The sequence below is a fragment of the Hylaeus anthracinus genome, unplaced genomic scaffold (genome assembly GCF_026225885.1).
Source record: "Hylaeus anthracinus isolate JK02 unplaced genomic scaffold, UHH_iyHylAnth1.0_haploid 11982, whole genome shotgun sequence".
Classification (NCBI taxonomy): Eukaryota; Metazoa; Arthropoda; class Insecta; order Hymenoptera; family Colletidae; genus Hylaeus; species Hylaeus anthracinus.
The window spans coordinates 180,895-208,868 of NW_026534330.1; the positions used below are offsets into that span (position 1 = coordinate 180,895).

The 27,974-nt window shown below is 41.2% G+C and overlaps 1 protein-coding gene across 7 annotated transcripts; it reads left to right on the plus strand.

The window, feature by feature from the left end:
- Positions 1-41: 41 nt before the first annotated feature.
- LOC128885944 (glycogen synthase kinase-3 beta-like) lies at positions 42-27,940 on the plus strand. Of its 7 annotated transcripts, XM_054140351.1 has the most exons (10): positions 42-58; positions 499-2,478; positions 16,260-16,471; positions 16,564-16,647; positions 17,261-17,299; positions 17,710-17,820; positions 17,947-18,184; positions 18,254-18,447; positions 20,100-20,397; positions 26,512-27,940. In XM_054140351.1, exons 2-10 carry the CDS (start codon positions 2,391-2,393, stop codon positions 26,667-26,669), a joined length of 1,422 nt encoding a protein of 473 aa, XP_053996326.1. In that variant the 5' UTR covers positions 42-58; positions 499-2,390; the 3' UTR covers positions 26,670-27,940. The 7 variants fall into 7 exon arrangements, with proteins under 7 accessions (XP_053996326.1, XP_053996327.1, XP_053996328.1 ...); XM_054140352.1 differs by lacking the exon at positions 42-58 and having other exon boundaries at positions 196-2,478; positions 16,281-16,471; XM_054140354.1 differs by lacking the exons at positions 42-58; positions 499-2,478 and adding an exon at positions 2,740-2,813 and having other exon boundaries at positions 16,281-16,471.
- Positions 27,941-27,974: the final 34 nt, after the last annotated feature.

Genomic DNA, 27,974 nt, shown 5'->3' on the forward strand with positions numbered 1-27,974 from the left:
ATGCAATGGGAGATAGAGATGTTAATTCGCGGTAAGATTGGGAGACTCAACGTGTAAGGTAGGACACATACTACAAGTTAATCAATTAAAATTGTAATAGCGCCAGGACGGTCCGTGTACATTATAGACACTAAAAACTTCACTCCATACACATATATACAATGACGATATAGAAAATAATGTACATTAAATTGATATGTACGGAATGATATTTTGTTGGTAGGTATCGTTGTTACGAGTAAATTTCCAATGTAACTAATTCTAAATTTCCTTTTAAATTTGCCGCTTGTACTTGCTTGTTATCGGACGGTGTCACGAGATGGTGGTGTGTTAGACGGTCGAGGCTCCATCTCGCGTGTCGTACGATAACAAGTACGGCAAGGGGCAGGGCGGGGTATTGCTGACGTCACTTTCGGCAATGTCCGCCAACACTCGAGTGACCCGATCTCGCCCGAACGGGTCAATGTCTGAGCTGAGAAGGCTTCGAAAAATTCGTAGCTGGTGTGGTGTTCCCGTGCTCGACGACGAAGAGAAGTCGTCGTTGATCGTCGAGAACTGATTTCGTCGGGTGAAAATCGAGCACGCGTATTTATCCCTTTTTCGGCGCTACGCGCAAGGCGTCGTCGGCTCGTGCAGTGATTTCGCGATCGTCGAAACTAGAAGTGAACAGCGACGGCGACGACGACCTGCCCTCGCGCAACGACGACACAGACAACGGCGGCTACGACGACATCGACAAAACGAACGACCAAGGAAATGTCCACGTCGATACGGTCCTAGCTCGTCTATCTGTGCAGCGTAACGCCTATCGCGGCGAAATGTGGACAAGCCTGGCAAGTCGACAACGTCGAGCTTGAAAAGTTGTGAAGCGCGAGAGAGTGACGATTAACGACGAGATTCAAAGTGTAGAGAGAAAGAGAGAGATAACGCGATTGAGAAAGAACGGCTGTGGCGGAGGTGAGGCGGTAGCGCTTCCCCCGCACCCTTCGCAAGTACGAGTACGAGCGCAAGAGTGAGAAGATAGAAAAACGAACAACGGGAGGAGAAAGGAAGAAAAGAAAAGAAGAGTGAATAAGGAAGGTGGACGACTACGCCGTTAGGTTGAAAAAGTGAAGACTAGCGAAGAAAGAAAACTGGAGAGCGCGAGCGATCGGTGTGCCAAGAGTAACGACGGTGTTACAACGACAACCGTCAAAGGCGTTGTCAAAGAAATAAAAATTGACCGTGTCGTCCTTTCCATAGAAGCAACGGTGAGGTACATAGGTCGACAACTACAGAGAAATCTGACCCGTCGGCCGGATCGTCGCGGAGTTGCACTATATAGGAAGGCTACCACCAAGTGCGGCGGTGTGCCTCCACTGGCGAGCGCGTACGAACCATTCCGAAAACGTCGACCCCCGCCTCCCCTCGCGGCATAGCTCTCCGCAACACTCCGCGCCCTACTCAGGTTATTAGGTATAGTAGAACCGCGTTTCTCCATGTTTCTCGGCTTGTGATATTCTCTGACAGCTGCGACCGATACGAAAAATTATTGTAAATTGTGTCGATCCGCGTAGTCGGAGGCCACCGGCGCGGTATCGTAGCCGCCGGTGGACATCGGTAAAACAAGAAAAAAATACGAACATCGTGCGAATCGAATCGAATCGAATCGAATCGGATCGGATCGGATCGGACGGCAAGCCTGTCGCGTGAAGGTGCTTGGTGAAAACGGAGTGTACATAACCCGGTGCGCGGCGTTCCGTCACGACCAACGTTGATCGCGAGAGTCGCTACCATCGCCAGCGGGACCGATCGTAATCGAAGCAAGTGTTTGGAGTGCAAAGAAAATTCGGACGTCTACCGCTTTCCCTCCTTTTTCTTTGCACTTTGCTTTACCAACTCTACACTCTAACCATCAACCTTGTTCACAGTTTTCCGTACTGTCCTCTTTCTCGATCTTGCGCGCGCTTTACTCGTTCGTTGTATTCTTTCCTCCCTTCTATCCCTTCTACTCCATCCCGCCCTTCCACTCTTTTTCCTTACTCTCTCGCTCCGACAACCTCTTTCTCCGGTGTTGTTTCGTCTCACTCTCTTTCTCTCCGTTTATCCGTCGATCGAGCACAGTCGTGGCGTAATATAGAAGACCCGACACCGTGCAGACGCGTATGCGTGCGTGCGAAGTGATTATCGTTCGTCCTGCCATTGTCCGAGGTGGTAACGACGACGACGAAGACGACAACAACGACGCGTTGCTGGCTATCTTCGCGTGAGCCGATCGCGAAGAGGAGGAGGAAGAAGTGGCACGGCCAGCCGAGGCGGCGGCCAGCGGAAACAGAAGCGGCATACTCCAGACCTCGGTGTCTGGTGGAGGTGGAGGTCGAGGTGGAGGAGCCGGTCAAGAAGATTTCAGGATGAGCGGCCGACCGAGGACCACCTCCTTCGCCGAAGGCAACAAGCTGCCCGCGAATCCAACGCCACTGGGTGGCATGAAGATCAGCAGTGAGTACCGTAGGACGTGCCTTAACCTCTAGCATAGCTTTTACTCGGTCTCTTGGCTTTATCCCCTCCACCGTTATCCCCTTACCTCTCTTACCCCTCTCCGCGTCTTTTCGTTCTCCGTCAATTCCCCTTCCTCTTTGACCGCCGCCGGCGCCACCACCACCGCCACCGTCACCGCCACCACCCCGCGATTGCCGCGATCTTTCTCTTACCGCCTCGCTAGCTCGCTCGTAACCTGTCCCGCCTGTCCGTCTCCGAATGCAGAACTGTGCGTCTGCGTGCGAGTGCCTGGGTTACTCTTGGAAACGCGATGGAACGGGTGCCCGAGGAAGAGGGTAGGGGGGATTCTTTTTACTCGGTGCTCCTGTTTAGGGTACTCTTCGCGATTCTCTATTTTAGCGGGTTCCGCCGAATTCGATGTTTACGCGGTACGGGTATCGTAGGTGTACTCGCGTCTTCGAGTTTCTCCGATTCGACGTTGCACCGGACGGTTGTGAAAATGCCGTGCCGTGCTGTTCATGGAAATCCTCACGTGTTCAATTTTTCATGTCGAGTGTAACGATATGACAGTGAAGATTTTATGGTAAACATTGTATTCCGCCGATACCGCTACACAGAGAGATCCGATTTTAAACGTTTCAATGTTACAAGTTTGTACAGAGTATGTTTCGATATTGCATGAGTAACTTGGCACGTACAGATATACAAAGTAAAGAGTGAGGTTTGCTCGACACTCCTAACCTTAGTTCAGTTTTGGCATGTTACGTTGTCTGTGTTGATCGCATGTTTATACATTTCAATACATATTTCTATATAACTTAATAACGGTACAACTTGTTGGTACGGCGTCAACTCTGGCCAAAGTCTTTGCCTACGCATCGGCAAAAGTAAATGGAAAGAATAGTGTAAAAATAAAAGTTTTTCCTTAAGATTCTTATATCTTTCCGTTCTTTGTTAGACGGGTGCTTGGTTTGAATATGAACAACTACTATTAGGAACAGCATATAATTGTTTGACATGAAAAACTTGTCTATCGAATTCTCTCAATCTTGTATACGATATCGCAGAATTTGTATGTTTGTCAATTTTTGCTTAGCTATTTTTACTAAAATTCCTACGTATACTATACTTGAGACGATAACATTCGTTTCTCTTCGAAACGAAATATACCTTTGGTTAGTTTTAATATCTATCTTATTTTTCGATATTTTAATGTAAATATACAGAGAAAGTTGCACGAGATGTGGAATCGTAATATCGTTTACGAACCAAATGAAAATGATGTTTCTTGTCGTTCATTAAAATTTTTGACACTTCCTTTAGAATGAAATATGATGTTTTGTCAGAGTTGTTAGTAATCTCTGATAAAAACCCACGTTATTCGTGAAGCATTGTGTAAATGGTGTTTACGTACGCGAACCAAAGACACGGTAAAATATGTAATAACGTATACGTATAAACGTTTCTAACAGGGCTATAATTTATATAAATTACCGGGCGATTAATATGTACGCTTATTTGTTTAATGTCGTCGCACCCGATACAGCAACAGTCGACAATGGTAATTTTTAACGCAACTATCGAACACATGTGTACAGGGATGCTCGAAATAAAGAACCTTCGTTCGAGTCCGTGTCAATCGCCGTGGTTGATGTTGATATCGATACCGAACGCACAAGAGATGTCTTACGCGCATCGCATATTTGGCGGGCGTTCGGTTCTCGTGCAACGCGCGCAACGTCTGCATCGAAACCAATCGCAAGCATAATTATTGTTTAGATGGCACGTAATGTTTCTACCAGCGTTAAACTTGATTACTTTCGCGAACAGTATCGTACGATTAAAACTCAACGAATTACCAAAGGATTAACTTTGATTTTCTTTCGTCGCCAGTATGGTATTTTGTTATCTAATCAATTTACATTATCGCATAAATGATTGGTATATTGGGAACGATTATTATCGTTTCTTGTATAACTTTTATAATCTGGCGTTGCAGATTAATAATATCGTATGCTTTCGATAATATTATACTTTTACGCCGCGAACCACTGATCGCGGAACTTGTTAGATTAGCTAACGCGAAAAATCCACCGACAACTACTTTTTCGATCCCATTTTCAAGGGAGAAATATCGTTTACATCTCGTATACGTTAGAAAAGAAAATTCATTCGAGTGGCAATCGACCCGTAATTATTTTGCACACAGCGTGTTTGCGTTGACGCTAAATTAACTCGTTACAAAAGTCTAACTCTAACTCTCTTCGATATGCTCTGGCTTCTTACACGCAGAAAGCACCGAGGATCGAAAATGAATGATCGAAATCGCATGCGCAGTTTTTCTAAAGATAGTGTTCGATTAACGCGCCGTCGATGACACAATTTTCGCGCGTGCAGGCAATGTCATCGCGGAGCGGAAGAGGCATCTCGACGACAGTGGATGGATCGTGGCTAATTTAAAATTTTGATGAAAGCCCGTAGCGAGAACGCGAATGACAGATCCAAGTGTCAGCTTACGCTGGAAATTTTCATTTTATTTCGCTTTTATTCGACGAGCTCGTGCGAACGACACGTGTCAACGGTGACGTTAGGATATTGACCCAGTTTTCTAAGCGAGTGTACCGTACCGTGCCATCCATGAATGCGTTATGCGATCGTTTCGAGCCAACGGGTCTGCAGTTTCGTCCAATCGTACGAATTTTTTCAATAATCTTTCCGTCGTCGAACAGAATCGTTGAAACTATGGTAGAGTTAGTTTTTCGTCCAAATACACAGATCGATGTTTACGTTGATGCATTCCAGAAATGCATGAAAATGTATTTATTTCCGATACGGAAGAAAATTTAATCAGTCAGAGCTGAGAATTTTTGCGCAACAGTTTTCCCTTCTTTTAATATTTCTTCCAATTTGGGGCCGTTATGACGACAAAGCCCGACCTAGTTCCGCGGTCCACCCAGTATATTATTCAACATCTTTTCAAAAAACCGAGCGAGTGACTCGTCCTCTGTCCTTTACGGCGGGGCGCGCGGCAGCGACACGCTCCTCTAAAGCTGCGTGTCGATTTACGTTGCAAAAAGGTCGATCGCATTACTTGGTCACGTGTCGCGATCTGGGTTAATATGACCCCATGATGTACGTGTACGAGTATTAAACCGTTGGCGGTACGGAAATTTCACGATTTGACTGTTAGCCAGCCCGCCGCGCTGCCTAACACCGTTCGCGAGACAACCAATTCCGATGTTTACTCTGTTGTCAAGAGTCCGCATGTCGCGTGTTTCGTGCTATTCAACGTTTGCGAGAATTTAAATCGGATCGAAAGTGATCGAACCGAAACGACACGACGATCGTCGTCGGACGGGATTCGGGATTCCTGCCCGTTCGAATTTTCGTCCTCGTTAAAGAACAATTAGTCGGTCGGAAAATGGTAACCGTTGTTAGACGAGAATAACGGCGACCGATCAGATTTATAAATAATCGCGTCTGATGCTCGATACAGTAATTACGTATCGATATCTCGCGGTTGCCAGGCAGAACGGAGACAATGCTGGTACTGTTCCTCTTTGACTGCCAAGGATAAGGATCGATTAATCCCATCCTTACGATGCGCGGTCAGTTGGTTCCGACTCTGAATGAAATTCATTCGAAACGGAGACGGGAGTTATTCGAGCCCACTTGTTATCAATTTCAAAATTAGCTATATCTTCGTTATCCCCATCGCCATCGCTACGTTCATTTTTTGTCATTTATTTGAATTGGCCAAGGTTGTCATACTTTCTCTGCTCCAAAATCCAAAACAGACATGGTCGTTTCTACCGATTATTAATATTTATACTTGTCTAATAAATAACCGATGAACGGCATTCGAACGAAAAATATGAAACGATTTCGAAAAGGGACGAGGTTATCGAACAAACGCTCGAATCTGTACCTTGTTCAGCCGATTGTGTGAAATCCCAGCTATTTAAAACTAATTAGTCACGATAATAGCTTTTAAAACGCAAACTAATCGTTCGCGACCACCATGGTAATCCCTTCACATTTTACGTACAAATTTAAATAACAGGAAATTGACACGCGAAACAAATTTGTTGCTCGATCGGCTTTGAAACTTTCTAATTCACCCGAGGCGTTTGCTTTGTTTCGGGAGCGTTTCACGAATGATTGCTTGCACCATTTCGAAGAAGCAAGCTATGAGCAATGTTTGCGTTACCGTTGATAGGATTTTTGTCAAAAATATTTAAACGTTTCCGGAAAGTGTGCAGTATATCGATTCGTAGATAATTTCATTATCGTGATTTTAATTCGATGCGACATCGATTGATTCCTTCATTTCTCTCCCTTCCGTATTTATGCGAATACGATACATTTTTCGAAAGTTTGTTCGAACCTTGACGCAAGTATGTATTTTTTTGTTGCGCCCATTAAGCCGGAGAATATTGCTACAACTATGCGATGGATAATGAACGCGGTTTATCCGCGTATTTTCGGAAATTAATATCGCGAATCTGGTGGCAGGCCAAGATCGGCAGAGATCACGAATTGTTTTTCTGGTCGCAAGGTCAGCAGTGATGTTGCGTTAAGAGTGCCGACGAGAGACGAGCTCGTTGACTCTACGTTCCACTTTACCTTTCCGCTCGGATTGTTTATCGGTGAGTTTTTCGCAAACCTGACCAATACCACCGCACTGGTGGCATTTCGTGAAAAGCTGTTTAGCGAAAATGCTCGTCGTCGTCGTATATAATTTGTTTATGTGACTCCGGAAACGCTATCGAGCAAAGCAAAGGTAGACGAGGACAACGGATGCTAAAAAATGATAAAGGATCGTCAAGATGAAGGGACATTCGCGAGCGTGACACTGCTCCTCCAATTCTGTAATTATTCTTTGACGATGTGCCATGTTTCTTGCTGCCGATGGAAGAAAGGTTTTCGTGCAGTTGGATCGATGCCGATGACGTGAATTAGCCAGCCTTGCAGAAAGGGAATGGCAAACTTTGAACGGTTTTTATCTTTTTCGAAACTCGTTTTGTTCAGCCTCGATATGCACGGTTGCGGTCTTTTAACGTGTCTTTTAAGTGGAACTTGTCGGCACACATCGAGCACAACACCGATGCCAACTTGAACGCCGCTTTTCATTTCAAATGAAAATCCATTATTTACTCGGCACACGCCGCGCGACTGTTTACTTTTCGTTAGTATCGCTTGGAGATATTAACTGCAGGATGCTTCTGTGCGAGACTGTGTTTGTTAACTTGTACTCGTATTTGCCTAGAAGAGCCACCATTATCGATAATAGAGACACGATGTTCATTCTTATCCGTGACTTATTTTGCTGTCGTTGAAAGTTTTATCGTACGATGAGCGTTTTACTTTAGATTCGAGAAGAATATTGTATTTTGTCGACAAATTCAATTACACCGGAGCAAATTAGACTGATATCGGAATGGTAATAGTTGACGAGTATAGTACGAACGTATATGTAGAGAATAGTGAATGGTGATTTAGAAGCATTCGAAATACAAGTTAACGTCCGCATCGATTTGTTAACAGTTAACACCATTGACCGCCGTAAGCGGCATCCCTTTCCTCCGTTAGGTGGCGGTGGCGAGACCGATGGCGCCCTCGTCTTCGAAATAACTAGTTCTCGGTTAGTAAAGCAGAACATGCGTCCCTGTCCGCGGCCGTAAATGACAGATGAATTTCTTTTCGTTCACTTTGTTCTCTCCGAATCAACCGATACCATTCACAGTTATCGACACACGCTATTTTCTCAAATTACGGTTAGCTAATGGAGTCGGATCTCCTATTCTATAGGAGATCCACCGGCAAGCAGCCGGTGCGTGTTTTAGGTGGCTCTTATTTAAAGCGTGTCACCGATATCACGGTCCACAATCCAGATGTCGAGCACGTGTCGTCGACGATTCTAAACAGTGCGTCGAAAAATAGATTGAAGCATTCCAAGTATCGCAACAGCATCTCCACGGTTTCTGCACTTGGTTACTCGAGACGCGGTTACTCTTCTTCTGTCGCGGAAATCATGTTTGCCGGGTTTCGCGAGAAAATCTAAGAGTAGTTACTCTCTAAACATATCTGGTCCACGTTTCATTCAACTGTCATCGTTGACGAGGAATCAGCTGTTTGGAAATTTTGCTGTTTGACGCGACGCTGCACCAGGTTGTCTTTGATGGAATACGCGTTCACCTTTCTCCATTGATGCAACGTCAACTATTGCGAACTCGATGAATCTCCGCACCGCTTTCCAGCAATACCATTATCCCGGCTGTGATCAATTACCAGCGACAATTTCGAGTTAATCTCGCGTCCGCGACCTCGTTCTTATCTATCCCAGTCGATAAAAACTCGATCGTAGTCCGTCAATGGATCAATGGAACTCCTCCACCGACTCGTCGTTATCTCGGATATAATTTCCAGAAACGTTTATTCGTTTCAAAGTCAAGTGTATTTTTTGCGAGGACAGATTAACGTTATGTTTAAATTTCGTTATTTTTGTCAAGTATTGGCAAAGTTGAACAACATTTTTCAAGAAATAATGAAACGTAATAGTCGATAGGAATCCTAGAATCCGATCGCATCGAGCTATCTACGATACGAACCAGCTTGGACGCATTCGTTTTTTTCCGGCTTGCCTGTCGTTACTTTCGACCGCGTCCCTTTTTATTCTAGGAAAGGTGAGTTTCAGCCCAGGGCCGTGGGTTATGTCAGGACACCGCATATAAGGATTCCCGGGATTACCGGAAGCTCGAAAGATACTTGGTGTGGTGGTGTCTGTCGCATAGTCGACGACAACTGTCGAACCGAGTGTTGACACACAATCAAGCAACGGAGCACCGGGGACCGGTACAGTGTACAGAGGCATAACCGTAGCATTGTCACGTGCACACGCGTGCCCTCACGTGTCCGGACTGGGCCTCTATTTGAAATGCTCGGCTGCAGTTGGTTACGAGTTACGAGCTATCGCAACGTTCTCGACACACTTGTACGAAAGAAATTCGCTTGGTTTCTTCTCGCGTCGTGTCGTGTCGTGTCGAACGGCTTTCGTTGGTTTTCGTTGTATGCGCGATAACGTGATACCGCGTTATCGCAATTAACGTACTCATGTCCGGCGAGAGATCTCCGCATTGTACGATAGCGATCTCTGCTGCTGATTACTCGAACCCAAGTTCTGGCGTTCTCTTTTGTTCTCCGATCGATACAATTTTTTGTCGGTAAAGTAGACGAGAATTTTGTTATCAATAATTCATCAACCAATTAATTTTTTATTTACAGTCAAATATAGAATTTTGTTTTCTATTTTCTCTTTTTTTTTTTTTTTTTTTTTTTGTCGATGGAATGACGATTAACGAACCGAGAAGAGGTAATGTATCGTCGAAGGATTAATGTAATTATGAAAAAAATGGATAGAAAAAGTCCGCGTTTTCAACGTGTGAAATTAAATGCGATAACAAAACGACAAATTACGGTTTATCTTAGAGTGAAACGTATCAACGTAGAAAAGTAAATTGTGTCATGCGCGATGCGGCGCGGGCGCTTGCTTATGTCGATAAAACTGTTATGAAAATTAGCACAACACCACGGTACCGTTTTATCATTTGTTATACGAGAAAAATGAACGAATAATGTATTATAATATATCCTCGTTGCACTTTTCTGTTTCATCGATAAATTACGATACGTCGAAAAGTCCTTATGTATTACCGAGAACTGGTACTTATCGACTTCTTTTTATTATAGTTATTTCAATTCGTGTTCGTTCTTCCAATATCTCGCTGCAAACTGCAGCAAGTCCTACAACTTGCTCGAACAGGTAAATAGCAAACTAGCAAACTGGAGAAAATGCTATTCCTTGCGACGCAATATGCGCCATTGGACCCAGATCAAAAGCGTTTAAATTCAGTGACGTCACTAGTTTTGATAGATAATTGAACTAGCGTTTCAATGGTACTCGAAACATTTATACGAGTATTTGCCGACTGACACATGACGGGAGGCAGGGGTTCGCGCTTCGAAGAAATTTCGAAATTGATATTTTACATAGCAGTGTGTACCTTTGATACGCGTACGCCGTACATACGTACGGTAACATTGAAATTACGATAGAAACGAACAACGTTCGCGATTAAAAACGAAAGGATCCGTTTGATCGGTTGCGTAACGAGCCATTCCACGGTGGTACGTACATGTATATGTAGATGGCCAAGTTCGTCGACAACCACTTTCCACGTCCAGTTGTTGTCCATATCGAGTTGTTCAAAGAGAAAAACGCGTTACGAAAGTCACGTAGTCGATAGTCAGCTCGCCGACGGTGCATCTTGCGTCAGGCAACTTCCGTTGACGCCAACTTCCGTTTAACACGATCGAAAACATTCACGAATTTTAATGTCGTTCGTAACCGAGGATGCATGATCGTTGCGTATATCGATTAAAAATACCCAATAGATTTCCATTAAACGAAACACACGCGAATCTCGATATCGCGTGCGTTTAAAACTTTAAAGATGAAATATTTGTCTGCGTGGAATCTTGAAAAAAAAAAAAAAAAGAAAGTCCAACCTAGAGATTTATCTCGCGAAATTGTCGCGCGATATCTTTTAACTCGACCATTCGTTTATACCTTAATTCAAGCATTATTGGTTAATTACCAGCGATACCCTTTAAACCGGTTATCTACGAGGTCCCTCTTGTTTCTCCGAAGAGCCCTGGAAACCAGCCAAAGGCGTACCAACTTGCACCCGATGACGAATCTAGATTAGTGTGAACGAACTCGTCTATGCCCTAAAATTTCGTTCTGCGTGCTACAATTTGTCTGGCTGTTGGTTCGTTACTCGAAACTTGTCGATTGCAAAAGCTCCATCGGTAAAACCGTATCGAATGGTAAGCAAATCCCGGCTACGGTAGTATTCGATAGGTCGAAGCACATTTCACGAAAACCTTTGTGCATCGAGCAATTGTGCGCGTTTAAAATACTGGTGGAAAAAGTGGCGGCAGATAAACGTTTGATCGTTGAGCGGTTTTGCGTCATATCGTTTTCTGCATCCTCCCAGGCCAAGTATATCGGTAGAACGAGAATAACCGTTCAATGTGCGGTCGATCTATTTATATGGTCGATCAGCTGCGCGGCCTGGTCATAACTCGATCGCGAGTTGTTCCATGGCATACGCGTGAACGGTGCTAAGCGTGTTTAGCATTCTTCGCTGTGGGAAAACACATGTGTGTAGATATTTCGCGACCAGAGAATCAGAACAACTAAAATTTCGATGGAACAGCGATATTTCCTTTCACTGTTTTTATTTTTCGGATTTCTGTCTTTTCTTTTCTTTTCTTTTCCTCTTTCTAACCGCAAACGTTCTCCAGCAGCGGATTCACCGGTGAAAGAACCGCGTTACCGCGTTCTTTTCAAAGACGTGTCACGGTACTTGCAACGGTTTCAACACGTCTCACGTGTAGTCCATGTGCCATGGCGAGACATTGTTATCTGCTTATTGCGGTTAAATATAGCTAGTGCTCTGAACCGGCGTTCAAACACGGAGACGATATCGATACTGGTCGCTGGTTCGCTGTTTCGATGCCGCGAACACAGTTGAGGATCGAGACGCGACATCTGACACGATTCGTGCGACGCGAAAATTCACGATATCAAACAACCGATCGTGCATCCGATTCAACTCGTTCCAACAGCGTTTCAAACAAACACGTTTTCTACTGTTGTTCGAAATATGTGTAATTCACGTTGCTCGGTCCGAGGTCGTAAAGCTATCGATATTTTGGATCTTATCGTTCGACTAACTTTTTACCAATGTTTTACCTCGTTTAAGATTTTCATTCGTCGATCGTTCTATTAATAGTGTTTATTATCGGCATCGAAATCGTTCCGTATCGCTATCGAACCACGGAACTTTACGTTGTTGCTATATCGCTGATACTCTTTTCGAATAGAAAATTCTACTTTGCAAAACTGACACGTTCTACTTCTATTAATCATCCAACGTAATGTGTGTCATCGACAACTCGGTCTACTTATAAATAGATTTCGTTGCGAATAATCCTCTCGTGTCATGTGGTATCGTAAAGAGTTTGTCGCCGCATTCGAATGAAATATTACCGACTTGTGCGTTTAGCGGAATATTGGATACGTAATCGTTCGTTAATTCTCGTATGGGCATCTAAGCGATTGTCTCGTATGTCGTGCGAAATAGGTATCTGTGTGTACTATTAGGATGTTGATATTACCTATTATAAATATGAATTGTAAAATGAACTAGAATCTTGAAGTTTATAAAAAATTTGAAAAGAGTTGGACGAGTACGTCGAAAGTAAACAATGATCGAAATCGAGCCGAACCGGATGACCGAAACAGTAAGAAAATGTATACCTACTTGGCTTCCTCTTCCCTTGGTCGATTCCCCCACGCGGTAGCTGATTCTTCGACGGGTAATGGCGATTGGCGTCGCGTCGCGTCGTGTTTGGTTTAGTCGCGTGCCGAGACGCCGCGGAATAAGAACGTCTTCGATCAAGTAGTCGTATGGAGAAACGAGCTATCCTTTCGACCGATTACGGTGGCTTTAACTCTTTACCTTTAGCTTAAGATAAAACTTGTATCTCACTGGACGATATAGTTGGGGAGTGCGTACGTAGCAGTGATCCAGTGATTGTTGTCATTCTAGAGCTAAGCCAAATTTGGATTTCCAAGTGTTTTCTCCAAAAGTGTAAATTTTATTTTTACACGTTACTCGACGATCGCGAGTGGTTTTATTTTGCGTGTGTTTTCAGAAGAACGCAAAAGCTGTGCAATGATACCACTCGAATCAAACCAGTGTTATTCGTACGCGTAATCGGTCGTATAGACGGATTTGTGTACAATGTACATGTAGCGTGTACAGTTATCGCGGGCAAAGCGTTCCAATGAACGTGGACTTTTTCTGTGTTTACAATTAGCTGGAATGCCGTAGCTATCCACGACGCGAATCCTTTTAATCCACCAGTCGTAATCGACGCGGCTATCATCCGTACCATGTTTCTCGACATGGTATCGACACGAGGTCGATACACGATTAATGATGTTCCAAATATCAGATTCCAAACATTCGTAAATACGTTTCGAAAGATGTTACCTTTTCGCGCGAGAAAAGAGCTCGCCGACAAAATTTATCCGCGTACGCGCACATGTACATGTACGGTATCGGTATCGCGTTGAGTCGTCCAAGAACCGTACGTTATCGTTAGACGATGGAGCGAAACGTTTGATGATCGCGAGAAAAGTTTATTAGCCGTGATGGCACCTGTTACTGCCCTAAACTGGTCGGAGCCACGCCAACATTGGCGTTATCCGAAATTTTGTCCATCTGGACAGCAGAAGCACGAAATAGCGAAGAGCGCGATGGAATTGAGGAGCAAAGAGGCCAACACCGCGTACAAAAGATTTTGCAAGTTGTTGCGACGTCTGGGAAACAAAAAACGTAAGTCTCGTGCCCGACAACTAAAAATTACAACTGTAAAGGGTTTTATCTTTTATGGAACTCGGCGAGCCGACGAGCCGAAAATAATAATCGTCTAGTCGTCGTCGATTCTTTTAGTATCGAGTATTTAGTATTGTATTTTTAGCGATTTCTTCGGACCGTTTTGCCATTTAACCATTGGGAAAAGATTCGACCCACGTGACTCGTGCGACAAAGAACAGAACTATTCAACGAGAAGTAATAGACGACCCGCTGACATTTATCCCTTGTTATTCATATTTATTTTTCTTATGTGCCTCGTCCCACTTGGGTTTATTTTTTCCATGCGTCAACGGTTCTAGTTTAAATTGTAGTTTGATGAAAATAAACACGAAGAGAAATAACAACTCTGTTAACTATAAACAGTGTTTTATAAACACTGTACATTTTATCGTTTGAAATACTTTGTTTCTTTTTTGACCTTGTCGTTTGTGTACCTAATGACGAGACGAGACGAGACGAGACGAGATGAAAGCGACGAGTATACCTTTTCCGTGAAAGCGCTTATCCGCGAAATGTCACCTTCACTCTGTTGTTGTCATTTACGTGGCCACGAGAAAAGGTCGAGATGTTCCGATGCGCGCACAACGCGGCAAATACCGGCACGCGGCGGCGAGAACGTTGCGGTCGGATCCGTTCCGGATCCTTGGTTAGGGTTTGCCGTGCTTTTTGTCGCAAGCTGGATTTAGCCGGCTCGGATCCAAACCTCGGCAACGCATTTGCCAGAGATCGACGCCGCCGCCGCCGCCGCCGCCGCCGTCGTTTGACCCACTTTCGATCTTTGCGCGTTCCCTAAGGACCTCTTTTCCGCCAGAAACGAGGAGAGTATGTTCGCCAACGCTTGGAACATTCATTCCATGAAACCTCGTGGGAGAAAGTGGAGAATTTTTCTTGTTCCCGATAAACCAAACATCTCGAAGCGCAAGAAATTTTGGAAAATTCATTCATTTTCCTTTACTTTGATTCGACGACGCTCGAAATATTTCTCTCGGAAATGGCTAAACGACAAGTTCTCGATCTATTGTATAATTAGGTTAACGACCTCGAAGAACCACGTTATACACAAACGTGTACATAGTACATGAGAAAATTATTCTTATTCGGAAGTTGTCGCGTTCATTCCCGATTGCAATCGATCGGAAACAAAAGACGAAGCTTGTTCGCCACGTCCACGTGTACTGTTGCGAAAATTGTCTGTGCCAAAGGAAAAAAATAGCGATATATATAATATACGAAGAAAAGGTTACCCCGTGGAAAATGTTTTCGAAATGCCGAGAAGTAAATCATGGTCCACGTGGCATCTCATCGTTGGTTGCGCTCGTTCCGATAATCCAACGAATGACGGTAAATCGTGATCCGATTGTCGTTGTTCAAAATCGTACAGGTTCAACACGTTTCCTGTGTCGTGTGGCGTGTGGCGTGTGACAAGCACGTGGCTCACCGTAAATCATCCAACATATTCACCTTGCTCGCTCTCCGCACCTTGAACGAATTTTCATTTTCGGTCATGGTGCATAGAGCTCGCACGTCGGATTATTAAAGACGTGAAATATATGGCGCGAGGTTATTTTCAGCCACGATTCAATGAGAAAACCGGTCTGTGAACACGGCCCTCGTATTATCCGTCGTTGCATTTTATCAAGGTTATCCCTCTTGTAGACTGCGTTCGAGCGGCTAGCAATAGAATTACACGCGTCTCTAAGAACACGTCCGGGCAAACTGGTACACGATACACACCGCCTGACTCCAAGGTACATACGTACATATATGACATACGAGTACGTTCGTTCTCGATTCGTCGTTAAACGAATCAGCTATCCGAACTATACGTTTCAATTTCAAAAGAAACGTAACTTTGTTAATGCAATTTCGTCCCTCACGAGTATTTGGAATAGTTGGCGAGAGATTATCTTTGCACAAAAAAAAAAAAAAGAAGAAGAAGAAAAGAAAAGAAAAAAAGAAAGGAAAAAAAACCTCGAACAACGAGGGACACTGTCGTCGTCCGTCAGATTGTCTGTCAGACAACGACAAGAATCGTTGCAATAAAGTAGAAAATTGCTTGCCATGCGTTATAATCCGAACGTGTTGTTTTTTGTTTGTCTGTTTGTTTGTTTGTTGATTTCTGTTTGTCAAACAGTTATGCTAGCTATAGTACTATAATACTAATGCAGTTAGCGTTGAAAGTGGTTGTAGCACTTTGTAACCTGCCTCCAATTGTAACTTGTTACATCCGCTGTACTGTAGCGTTGTGGTTTTCGATTGTTTCTATGGGTGGTGCGATGTACAATGCAGGCAAGGATGGCAGCAAAGTGACGATCGTGTTGGCTACCCCTGGTGTCGGTCCGGATCGCCCCCAAGAAGTCGCCTACACGGATACAAAAGTAATCGGTAATGGCAGCTTCGGCGTTGTGTATCAAGCCAAACTGTGCGATACAGGAGAGATGGTTGCCATCAAGAAGGTTCTCCAAGACAAACGATTCAAGGTAATACAACGAGAAAGAAAACGTGCATGAACAAACTATTGAAACTTGTAGGGGCGTAGAGACTTCTAATTACATTTTCGTATTATTTATAGAACCGAGAATTACAAATCATGCGACGTCTTGAACACTGCAACATCGTGAAACTAAAATATTTCTTCTACTCTAGCGGTGATAAGGTAACTATTTAATTATATCTTTTGAATGCGTGAATCGAACAAAATTTGATACGCGTACAATTCATCGGTATTTCTCGATTACATCGATTCTATCGACTTACATACGTTCATTCTAATTTACGATAAGCTCGTTTATTTGATACAATTGTACGGAATATAACGCAATTTGTGGCGCAAGCAAAGTATGCGAACGCGATTCCACTTTGAAAAATAAGTAAAAGAATTTTGGACGGATAGACCAGACCAGACCCAGACCCACTCTCGGGGTTCGGTCGAAACTGAAACGTACGCAATCACCTACCGATCATCATCCATCTTCGAAACCGAAAGTAATTTTTCAAAACTGAACCACGTACGACGAACGTATCTAGTAAACCAACTACGTACCTTTACCTACTTATTTTTAAACGAGGAATTATTTGCTCCGATTCGTAACATTTTATTCAAAACACTTGCTCGGTTTTCTTTTCTTTCTATTTTTAGGAAAAATGTACATTCTTTCAAGTAACGAAAATCAAATCAAATCACTTTATATTGAATTACGTCGTCTATAAGTTTATTCAGAGTATTCGTATTAGTTTAATGCATGCGGCATTGTTGTGTTATTTTGTAGAACATCTTAAACGCAACTAATCCAGTTTTTCATGTGGACGTAAGTTAAAAGCGTACCCAGTAGTTTGAAAATTTAGGCAGTTCTGCTTTGAAATTAGAAAACGAACGAGAGTAACGATATACATAATCGTGTTCTTTTATTTTCTGAATGAGTGGATCGCGGCGATTAACATACAAGTTTAAATCTAGTAGGTAACGCAGCTTCGCTAGTTATAGAAGAGAATCTTCTGAAATAGTAGAATATGTTATGTAGCGAATCAAAGGTACAGAGCCAGGCCACGCATAAACTGCCAGTTGAAATCGATAAGACTAATTGAATGTTCTAGAGGAACAAGCCAAGCTAGATATACAGATTATTTGCTTTTGAACAAAGTGCCTTTGAGACGACACACTTTACGAGCGTATTAACGCGATTCGTTTAGTAATAATTGATTTGAAACTTTCTTTTAGAAGGACGAGGTTTATCTGAATCTAGTATTGGAATACATACCCGAAACTGTGTACAAAGTCGCTCGACATTATAGCAAAAGCAAGCAAACGATACCGATCAGTTTCATCAAGGTAAGGGGGGCGGATACATACAGTAGATGATGCTACTTGTATGCGTACTTGTTGTAGTTTAACTGATGGACTAATTTTAAAGATATTATAAATTAACCGTTAGATCGTTTGTTTGTATTTTTACAGCTGTACATGTATCAACTGTTCCGTTCCCTAGCGTACATACATTCCCTGGGTATTTGTCACAGGGACATTAAGCCACAGAACTTATTATTGGACCCGGAAACCGGAGTTTTAAAGCTTTGCGACTTCGGTTCGGCCAAGCATCTAGTTAAAGGGGAGCCTAACGTGTCTTACATTTGCAGTCGTTACTATCGTGCGCCCGAACTGATCTTTGGTGCTATCGACTACACTACAAAAATTGGTACGTTTACAAACGTATGGTACGGTCAAACTTACGTTATATAATGAAGAAATTGTGTTCTCTCTGCAGACGTGTGGAGCGCAGGTTGCGTATTGGCAGAGTTACTGCTCGGTCAACCGATATTTCCTGGCGACAGCGGTGTAGATCAGCTTGTCGAGATCATCAAGGTTCTCGGGACACCGACGCGAGATCAGATACGTGAGATGAACCCCAACTATACCGAATTCAAATTTCCACAGATTAAGTCGCATCCTTGGCAAAAGGTACCCTCTTATTTCGCTTGTTTTCTTAACCCTAGACGAATGAAACTGTAACAATAAAAATAATGCCACTGTCTACACACGATATGTTACATGTTAGGGCCTCTCTAAACGATCTATGTATTTTTCCAATGTCTAACTATTACTGCTATTACTGGTACACATTTTCGTCATTCTCGTGACTAAGAGCAACCGTAACAGATTCCGAATGAAAGTTGTAGGTTTACTTGTTCTTCTCGTACACTCGTTAACCGTCTTTGCATGACAGAAAAAAACAAACTACTCGTTTATGGGTATGGGTATGAGTAAGGTTCTGCGAGTCTCGTTTCTTCTAACTGAACGGTTTTGCTACACCTGTCGCGTTACAATCACATTCATCAATACATGTACTCGTGGTTACAGTTTATGCTTCAGCGAATGAGTGGACTAAAGTGTTCCACGGAGCACCAAAAGATTAGAGTAAGTGGTCCCTGTTGAAACACAATGTTTATTACATATCATATGGCTGGCAAATATTCCTCTATTTACTTTCTAGTCCATCGTACTAACCAATGTAACCAACTTTTCAGCATAATGATATACATGTACGATTATATAGGATATACATACATATGTGCAATCATTGCTAATCGATCCGTTGAACGGAGGATGACCAACCAAAAGATACATACATACCTTCGTTCGATCTTGCATCATACAAATCGCTCGACGTGCTCCTTTTCGAACTCACGTAGTACCCATTTTCTTTCCGACGTTATCATCATCTTCGTTCTAATTTTACTAACCACCAATTCTTTTTTTTTTTTTTTTTTTTTTTTTACTTTTTTCTTCTTTCTTTTCGAAACAATATGTTGTTATTACTCAACCTCTTTACATATATCACTTACTCTAATGTTCTGGTGGTAATTGAAATCTGTATTTTTCAGTGTCTAAACAAAAGTATGCAAATTCGATGTTGATTCATTGTTGCAACGTGTAAGAGTGACGAAAGGTTGCCTGAAGTTTGCGATTATCCGATACTCCTAAGTTTATTGTTCCATTGTTTATGTTTTTATGTATCTCAAGTGTATCTTCGTGGTACAGTTCCTGTTACAGTTATCAGATGTGGAACGTGTAGATGGTTTTCTGCAGAAATCTCTTTTTTATGTAAATATCTTTTATTAAAGAATAGTAGATACAGATGACTGGTTTATTGCCAGATTTTATCAGTAAACTTTACACCGGAATAATTTCAGAATTAAACATCTCATATTACTAATACAACAAAGGTTCTTGAATAAGTTCTTTAACGAATAAACTATACGTTTATGTTTAGTCATTGGACCTTTTCTGGTGGAAATGTTCAAGTATAGAGTGTTATATCGAACACGCCGCTTTTAACGTACTTGCCAATATTTATTCGGATTATATTATACATTGTGTTTATTTAAAATGAAGAAAAACGAAAACTTATTCAACGACCTAATATAATATCTAATACACTTATAACGCGAAAACTTCAACGAATTCAAACGAAACGTGTTGCTATCGTTTTATCGCTTTATCACAGAACTTCGTACAGTCTGTGTTGCCATGCGAGTTGCTAGTTTCTTCTTAGTCACAGAGGTTAAAACGTGGGTGATGGAATCTTAACAGTACGAACTCGATGATTTCAGGTCTTCAGGGCACGCACACCCCCGGAAGCGATGGATCTCGTCGCACGGCTTCTCGAATACACACCGTCGTTACGAATGACACCCCTGCAAGCATGTGCACACTCGTTTTTCAACGAGTTGCGAGAACAGGACACACGATTGCCGAACGGTCGAGAGCTTCCACCATTATTTGACTTTACAGAACAAGAGCTGCGAATTCAGCCCACTTTAAACTCGATTCTAATACCGAAGTACATGCAATCTTCGGACAGTCCTGGAGGTCAATCGGAAGCCACGAGTGCTGCCGCGGGGGCTAGCGGTAACTCTAGTGATAATAACGTCAGCACCAACACACCCTCCACTACACAGAATACAGATCCCAGCCAATCGAATATGGCTTAAGCTGCTTTATTTTTTAACGTTATCAACTGAGAGAGAATTCACTTTAGAGTTAGCCTTACGGTGGCGAGATGAAAAAGGAGAATCTAACCTTCTGAGGAGGATGTCCCCCAGCCCCAAAACCCAACCCCATCCCTAACCTACTGTAAATTGAACTCGATGCAACGGTGATACGAAGTGGTCTTTGAGCTTTGTTCGCTTACACGTATAACGAAAACAAAATTCCCTTGTAATGGGTTAGCTAAAGGACACGATTTCAATGGCGTGCAAACGCTTCATTGCCACCTTATTGCCAATTTGAATTCAATGTATATATATATAGGAAACTGGCCCGTAACCTCTTTAAACGTAAATTGCTATGAAAAAACCAACAACAACAACAACAACAACAACAACAACAACAAAGTTTTCTAGTTAAAAATGTGTAATCCACAATGTCTAGTAGCGCGTTAACGTTGCTTGCGTCGTCATTTTATTACAAAAAAAGATAAGGATAAAAAACTTGGAAATCAGCTCGACGAGTGACGATGAAAATGTATGAAGAAAGGATTAGAATGATTAGAATGATAGCTACATTCTCGACTCGCAAGACGTTGTTTCACTCGCCAAGACTGAAAATTTGCGTTTTTCACTGTGCGTGCATTCAATGATAATATAATATAATGATTCTATTATATTATGCTGGTCCGTGTTTCGTCCTGAGCGAAATAACCTGTAGGTGTGAAACATCCAGCGTAGAAAGAATTTTTCTATTACGTTGACATTTTATTGATCGAGAACCGAAGAAAAGACACAGAGAGATACGCAACAAATAATATCTTACACAGAGGATTTCGACTGAATGCAAATACAAATACAGAAATACGTATACATACACGCGCGCGTGCGGGGATATTTGCGTGCACAATCTCTGTTTGTCGTAAGATGAATTCCACGATGCAAGACACGCCGTGTACACTAGTATACCGTAAGAGAACCAATAAGATTTGAACAAACTAACGGAATTTTCTATTGCCAAGATATGATACAACAGCGAAAAAACAAGCATATTCGTGCCTATCGATCACGCTTCAACAATTCGATTCGTTAATATCCTCCCTTATTATTATCCTGTATTATTTCTACAACTATTGCTATTGTTACGTGTCTCTCACGATATTTTTCCTAAACTTATATTTTCCAAATTTTTTAACCTTCGTGACGAATTTCTAGACAACTTAGCGAACCAGTGTATTTCTTAAACGACACACAATATTTATCCTAAAATTGTTCTATAGCGTGAAAACGAAACATTTTAAATACCGTTATCTATATTTAACACGCAAGATTTGTACTTGTACTCTGCAAAGCAAAGTAAATTATCCAATTAACTTCCATGCTGTGCATCACCGGACACATACTCCATGTCCAAAGTATCAGTCGTAATGGCTTGAAATTTTCGACTATCTTCTCTATGTAGCGGCTTGACTTGACGTACAAAACCACGGGTTTTTTCCCTGGGAAACGTGGACCTTAAAATGAAAAATGTAAACCGGAAAGTATGTACGAACAAGTGTGTACATTACACGTATTGTTGACATACCTATGCAGCTGGACTTTCGAGACGTGTCGTGTGACTAACCACCCATGCATCTACATATCATTGCATCACAAGAGAAATAGAAGCAAGGCTGCCGATAAAAGAATTTTAATCGAATCAGTTCCTTTTTGAAAAAAAGAATGAACGTTACGGAAGAGAGAGGAAAAACGATAGATGAAAAGGAAGAGAAGGAGCGAAAGAAAGTGTGAGTGAGTGGAACTGGAGAGAGAGAGAGAGAGAGAGAGAGAGAGAGAGAGAGAGAGAGAGAAAATATATATATATATAATACTCGCTTTAGAGTTTTACGGATGTTGATGATATAACCTAAGTTTTAATCAACTAACCAGTTTTAGTAATGTCCTTTATTACTATGGGAAATTACGTGAATTTATTTCTTTTCCTCCTGATATCCAAAGAGAATATGCAATTTTGATATAATTCGGTATAATCCTGGTAATCAAGAAAATTGTTGTTACGATTTAACATTGAAAAAAAGGAAAAAAAAAGAAAACAAAATTAGTCAACGATCATGGAACTTTTTCGGCATTGTCACGCCTTTGCATAAATACATTATTTATTATAAAACTATTTTCCAACTTCAATGAAACATCAGATGAGTTGTTTACAAGGCTTATATAATGAAGCTTGATGGACGTAAATGTATACTTTAGCTTGTGATCAAAACAGTGAATTTGTAGATTTAAATTATCTATGTGTTCCTATAACAGCTGGCTTGATGTATCTTCATCCTTGTCAACCGATATTATAACTTAACCTACGCGTTACGAAGCAGTTGGTTAAGAAATGCGAACGTTCGTTTAATTACGTAGTGCTTGCTTCGAATTTTCTGGCCGGTAGAAACTCTAAATTCGAAAACAAAAGAAAAAGGTCCCGAATCTAGCTGTAAAATTAGACAGAAAGAAAATACATATAAAGTTTGAGTCACACGGCATCAATGTAGATTGTTGATTATTTATCTTAATTATTATTAATAAATAATACATTCAACGATTTAGTTTAATTTAATCTTTCTCATCTTGTCTTAATGTAATTATTCGACTCGATGTCCAAAACTGTAATAAGTAGCGACTTGTGCAATTGGCACTAAACTTTGTATATTTAACGTGTTTAAAAAATCTTTAAATAGTTCGGCATACGAAATAGGCCAAATTTGTGCAACAGTCACGCGTAAGATTAATTTAAAAAAAAAAAAATTAAAAAAAAAACAGGAAAGTAATGTATGGTAACAAAGAAAAAATATGATGAATCATTCTACAGGTTTATCTACGAGGAACTAAATACGCAGCCACTAGCTCGTCGATCAAATCGAACGCTAGTTGCAGTGGATTGATTCCATTTTTAATTTTCTTTTTATTCTTCCGAAGCTTGGACGCTACTCGACCACACACCTACAAAAAATAGAATGAAAAACCATGTGGGGAAGAGCCCGTGTAACATACTGAAAGTCTATATATATAAATAAATAGTGTGTGCGTGCGTGCCTGCGTGCGCGTGTGTGTGTATATATGTATCTGTATATATATGTATATGTATATGTATATATATATATCATTATATATATATATATGTATACGTATATGTATATATGTATATACGTGTATATGTATATGTATATATAAATATACGCAGATTAATTTTAATGATAGCGTTTAACGAATAACATTGCTGCTGTTGTAAAGAGAGGAAAGGAAAACTGATTAGAGATGGAAAAAATAATTCTTTCAACACTATATACTCGTTGTTTGCCTGATATTCATCACCGTTACCATTGCAAAACCACCACTTTCTTTTTCTTTTACCTTATTACATCATGTTGCACTCTTTCGAAGCATCTAGTAAATAAAGTGTAATAATTGTGTAAAGAAAGATTAATAAACTAATTTAATATGTATATATATGCATATATGTATGCGTGTGTGTGCATATGTATATACGTAAAATTGCAGAGTATTTAATCGTGCTATACCTATTAAGCATGATTAGGAGGCTTGTTATTACTCGAGCCGTGAGTAAGGTTTACGTTTGTCTGCTAATATTCGAAGCAAAGGTGACTATAGGTCGTAATATATTTCTACGAGTAACGTTGGTAGTAGAGCAGATGATACACAAAATTGAATCTCACTTACGAACCACTCGTGATGTTCCAAGTAACTGTTTCTCTTCGCCCAAAACTGCATTCTCTGCCGGTTTTACGGCAATTCTAAGATGGACCATTAATTCTTTGCTACTAACAAAAAAGTTGCTCTATTCAAGCTACACGTTGAACGATTATAATGAAACTAGTACAAGCAATGTATGTCTGACTATACATTTGAGAAAGCAACGACTCGAATTGTAGTTTATTGTTACGATAATATTAATTTGTATTATTTTTAGTTTTCGGTATCGTAGAACTACACATATTCGATGAAACAATAGACACACACACACACAAAACACACACAGCTGTAACTTCGTTTCGTTGTGAAATATATTACGATATTTCTCATGCGACGATGTATGTTTTTAAATTATAAGAGTGACTAACTTGATACGAAATTCATGAATGAAATAGTACAATTAAATTGGTTAACCTAATCGTCGGCGTATGCTTCCATTTTTACGGTAATTCGATGCTTATATATTCGGTTCACGTGCATATAAAATTTACCGAAATGACTGATTTGTAATTTGACGCAATAAAATTTCGTATTAAAGTCAAATTCACAATTTACGCAAGTTCAATTGTACTGTATCGATATAATTTGTACGCGAATAATCTTATTTTGTAACGTTTTCTACGTTTCTTGTAATCGAGTCTGTTTTCTATTATAGGTAGTGAATTATATGGAAATTAAAGTTGCAGATTAATGATCAAAATTTTGAATGACGATTTTCACCAACAAATGCGATATTACTGCGTATCCGAAAGGTGTTTACAAGTACCTTCGATTATACAATTATTGACGAAATAGAGAAAGGAGAGCCGTTGTAGCGGCAAATAATTTTATTCGGTCAAGGTGACTCTAGGTGACTACCCTATGCTTTTGTTGTGTTAAAACAGTGAGCATGTAAAAGAAAGATAACAGTAATAGAATATTGGTATTTGTGAAAGTTTCAAAGTAACGGAAACATTGTAGTCGAGATCCTTAGCAATACCGTAAAAGTGATAGTAGTTCCTGATAAAAGGGATGGCCTTGAACGAACAAAATTCTCCATCAAATATATTTCAATTTAAACAGAGGACTCTCGACGGTTGGTCCATGTTTATTCACTGATACGAGTCAATTGAAAAATCACGTTTCTACGTATCGATAAAGTCATGGACTCGAGGTTTTCCACCAGCACGCGCATTCATTTTCAACTTGGACACAAAAATTGAACGTTGTTTATAAAAAAAAAAAAAAAAATGATAAAAAGTTAAAAAAAAAAGAAAGAAAGAAAGTAACGAAGAGGGTAGTAGTCCGTTTTTGCGCTGTTTCGCGTACACTTTTCCTACTAGCCCACTGGAAAGAAAGAAAACGTGTCAAGTGTATATGTATACATTGTACATGACGCGTTGCGTCTGGGAAATCAACCAAGACGAGTTTTATTGTTCATAGAAAGGAATTTTCGAAACGGGCGCTACAAGAAACGGACGCTTTGAATTTTTATAAGCTTTTTACTTTTGCACTACTAGCGATTCTGTCTGTACTACTTTGTCGCGTTTATGCGTGTTTGATCTTCGCATAAGGTAAGCAGTAAAATCGATGGAACGACAGAGGGTAACGTAATGTCACTGACGACCAATATTTAAGACACTCGCACTATTTTCTTAATACATAAAATCGGATACGATGACCCGAAATATAATTGAGGGAATAAGATCAAAGTACTTTTTGCGAAGGAAACCCAGTGAAGAAGGGGGAGTACGAGCGGTACAAATTTCGCATAGAAATTTATTTATCCTGTAATTGTACGCGCTTCGAACAAGATCGTTAACGAGTTGCTTTTCGGGGCATCCTCTTCAGAAGTATCGTTTATCAGAGAGAATCGAAGATGAGTTGTGTTATATTTTTTAATGAGATATCGTTGAAACGCTTAGCGTGCTTGGATTCGATTGGAAAGGAACCAACCAACAGACACACCTTGTATGTTGTATCTCATAGCACCCGCTATACCATATGTCTCGTCGGTATAAAGTAAATCGCCAATATATTCTCTCCAGAAAATTCGCATCTGATTGTAAAGAGACCAATAAGATCGTTGATTGAACGACGAATAAGATCGTGTAACGTCTAACGATAAGATTTAAGACGATCGATGAGTCGTATGCTGGTATGCCTCGTAGTATTCACCACGTTAGAATGAAATTCCGTCGGAATTCCGGAAGAATATAGCACCTGATATCATTCTACACGATCCACTTCCCCGAATGTATCGCTCTCTATTAGAGATTTCCTTTTCTTGGTTCAGACGCGAGAGAAAACACTGTAAAAGAATGCGAAAGAGGGGGCAGTGTGCTAAGCACAGCCATGAAGGAGGAAACGGCGGTGGGGAAGAAAAGAGAAGAGGACGTACGGAATGATGAAAAGGAAGAGCAGAAGAATGTGGAGAAGCAGGCAGGCGAATAGAAGAAAAACCCTATTTAACCAGTTGCGGTGCAGAGAAAAATGCTAGTGCTGCAACCACCGGATGAAAATACGAGATCGTTTGTCGAGTAAGCGAGTAAGTGCTTGCCCCTTTCGGTATGACCATGGACTATAGTCGGTCGTTTACTCGAGTCTGCCAGAAGAGTATAGTCGTGAGCTGTCGCGTCGGTGCCGAGCGTCTAGTTAACTCTAGTTGACAATCCGTCTCTAGCAGACTATAGTTTGCTCTTGCAAATTCCCGCATCGACTATAGTCGGCTGTCCGACGTCGATGCCTTTATTATAGTCGTTTTATTTACCTAGCCCACCTATAACCGTTCGCTTGAGTTTGCGCGACAATTATAAACCGACTATAGTCACTTACCCGGATCCTTACCTGTGTCGATTACAATCTGTTAACTATAGTCGGTGATGGCTGCATTTTACGATAAACGGTTCGCTATAATCTTGTATCCAAGCTTTGCCGTATTAATTCGAATCGCCGATGGCTGAGTGCGCTCCTCGAGATTACAAGTCGACGGTAAACAGTGTTTATTTAAATCCGAGTGCCAAGTATCGTCAACAGCGACCAACTGATGAACACTTTACTCGCACGCCGACTATAGTTGATGATCGTTGACCAATTCCGTTCGACGCATGTAACCGTTGAATAAGTTTCGGAAAACTATTACCATTCCCTGATACCGAACTAGCATCTTATTTGTAACAAACAAACAAACATAAATAAATAAATAAATAAATAAATAAATAAACACAGACACTGACACATTACGCAAAATAACAAAGGAAACGTCCATTATTTATGACTAATCATCGACGGCACTGTTCGCTAAATTGTACACCGGTATTTACACGTTCGTTAATACCGAGAGGGTTGCCGTTACTCACAACTGTATGATACTAGGGAAAATTGTGTTGATATGCATAGTAATACGTAAAGAGAATATTTAAAGCAAGACAGTTAAAAAGAAAGATTAAAAATAAAAGAAATCCAGCGAGAAAGGAGTAGAGTTAGTTACTACCGCGAATACACGCCTATAAGCTAACAACTAACAAGACGCCAAGTTGATCGTAAAAAGGTGAGAAAAGTAAGAGAAACGAACGTGTTTGTGTCCTATGTGTGCTCGTGTACGAGTGTGTTGTCGGGTGCGTGTGAGCGAGAAGTAGCGCCTGGTGGCTGGTGCATGTAGAGAGAAACTTGCCCTCGGACTGGTTCTCTGGCGATAACCAGAGAAAGACAGAACGAAGTTGAAGCATGTACACATACATATATATATATATATGATTA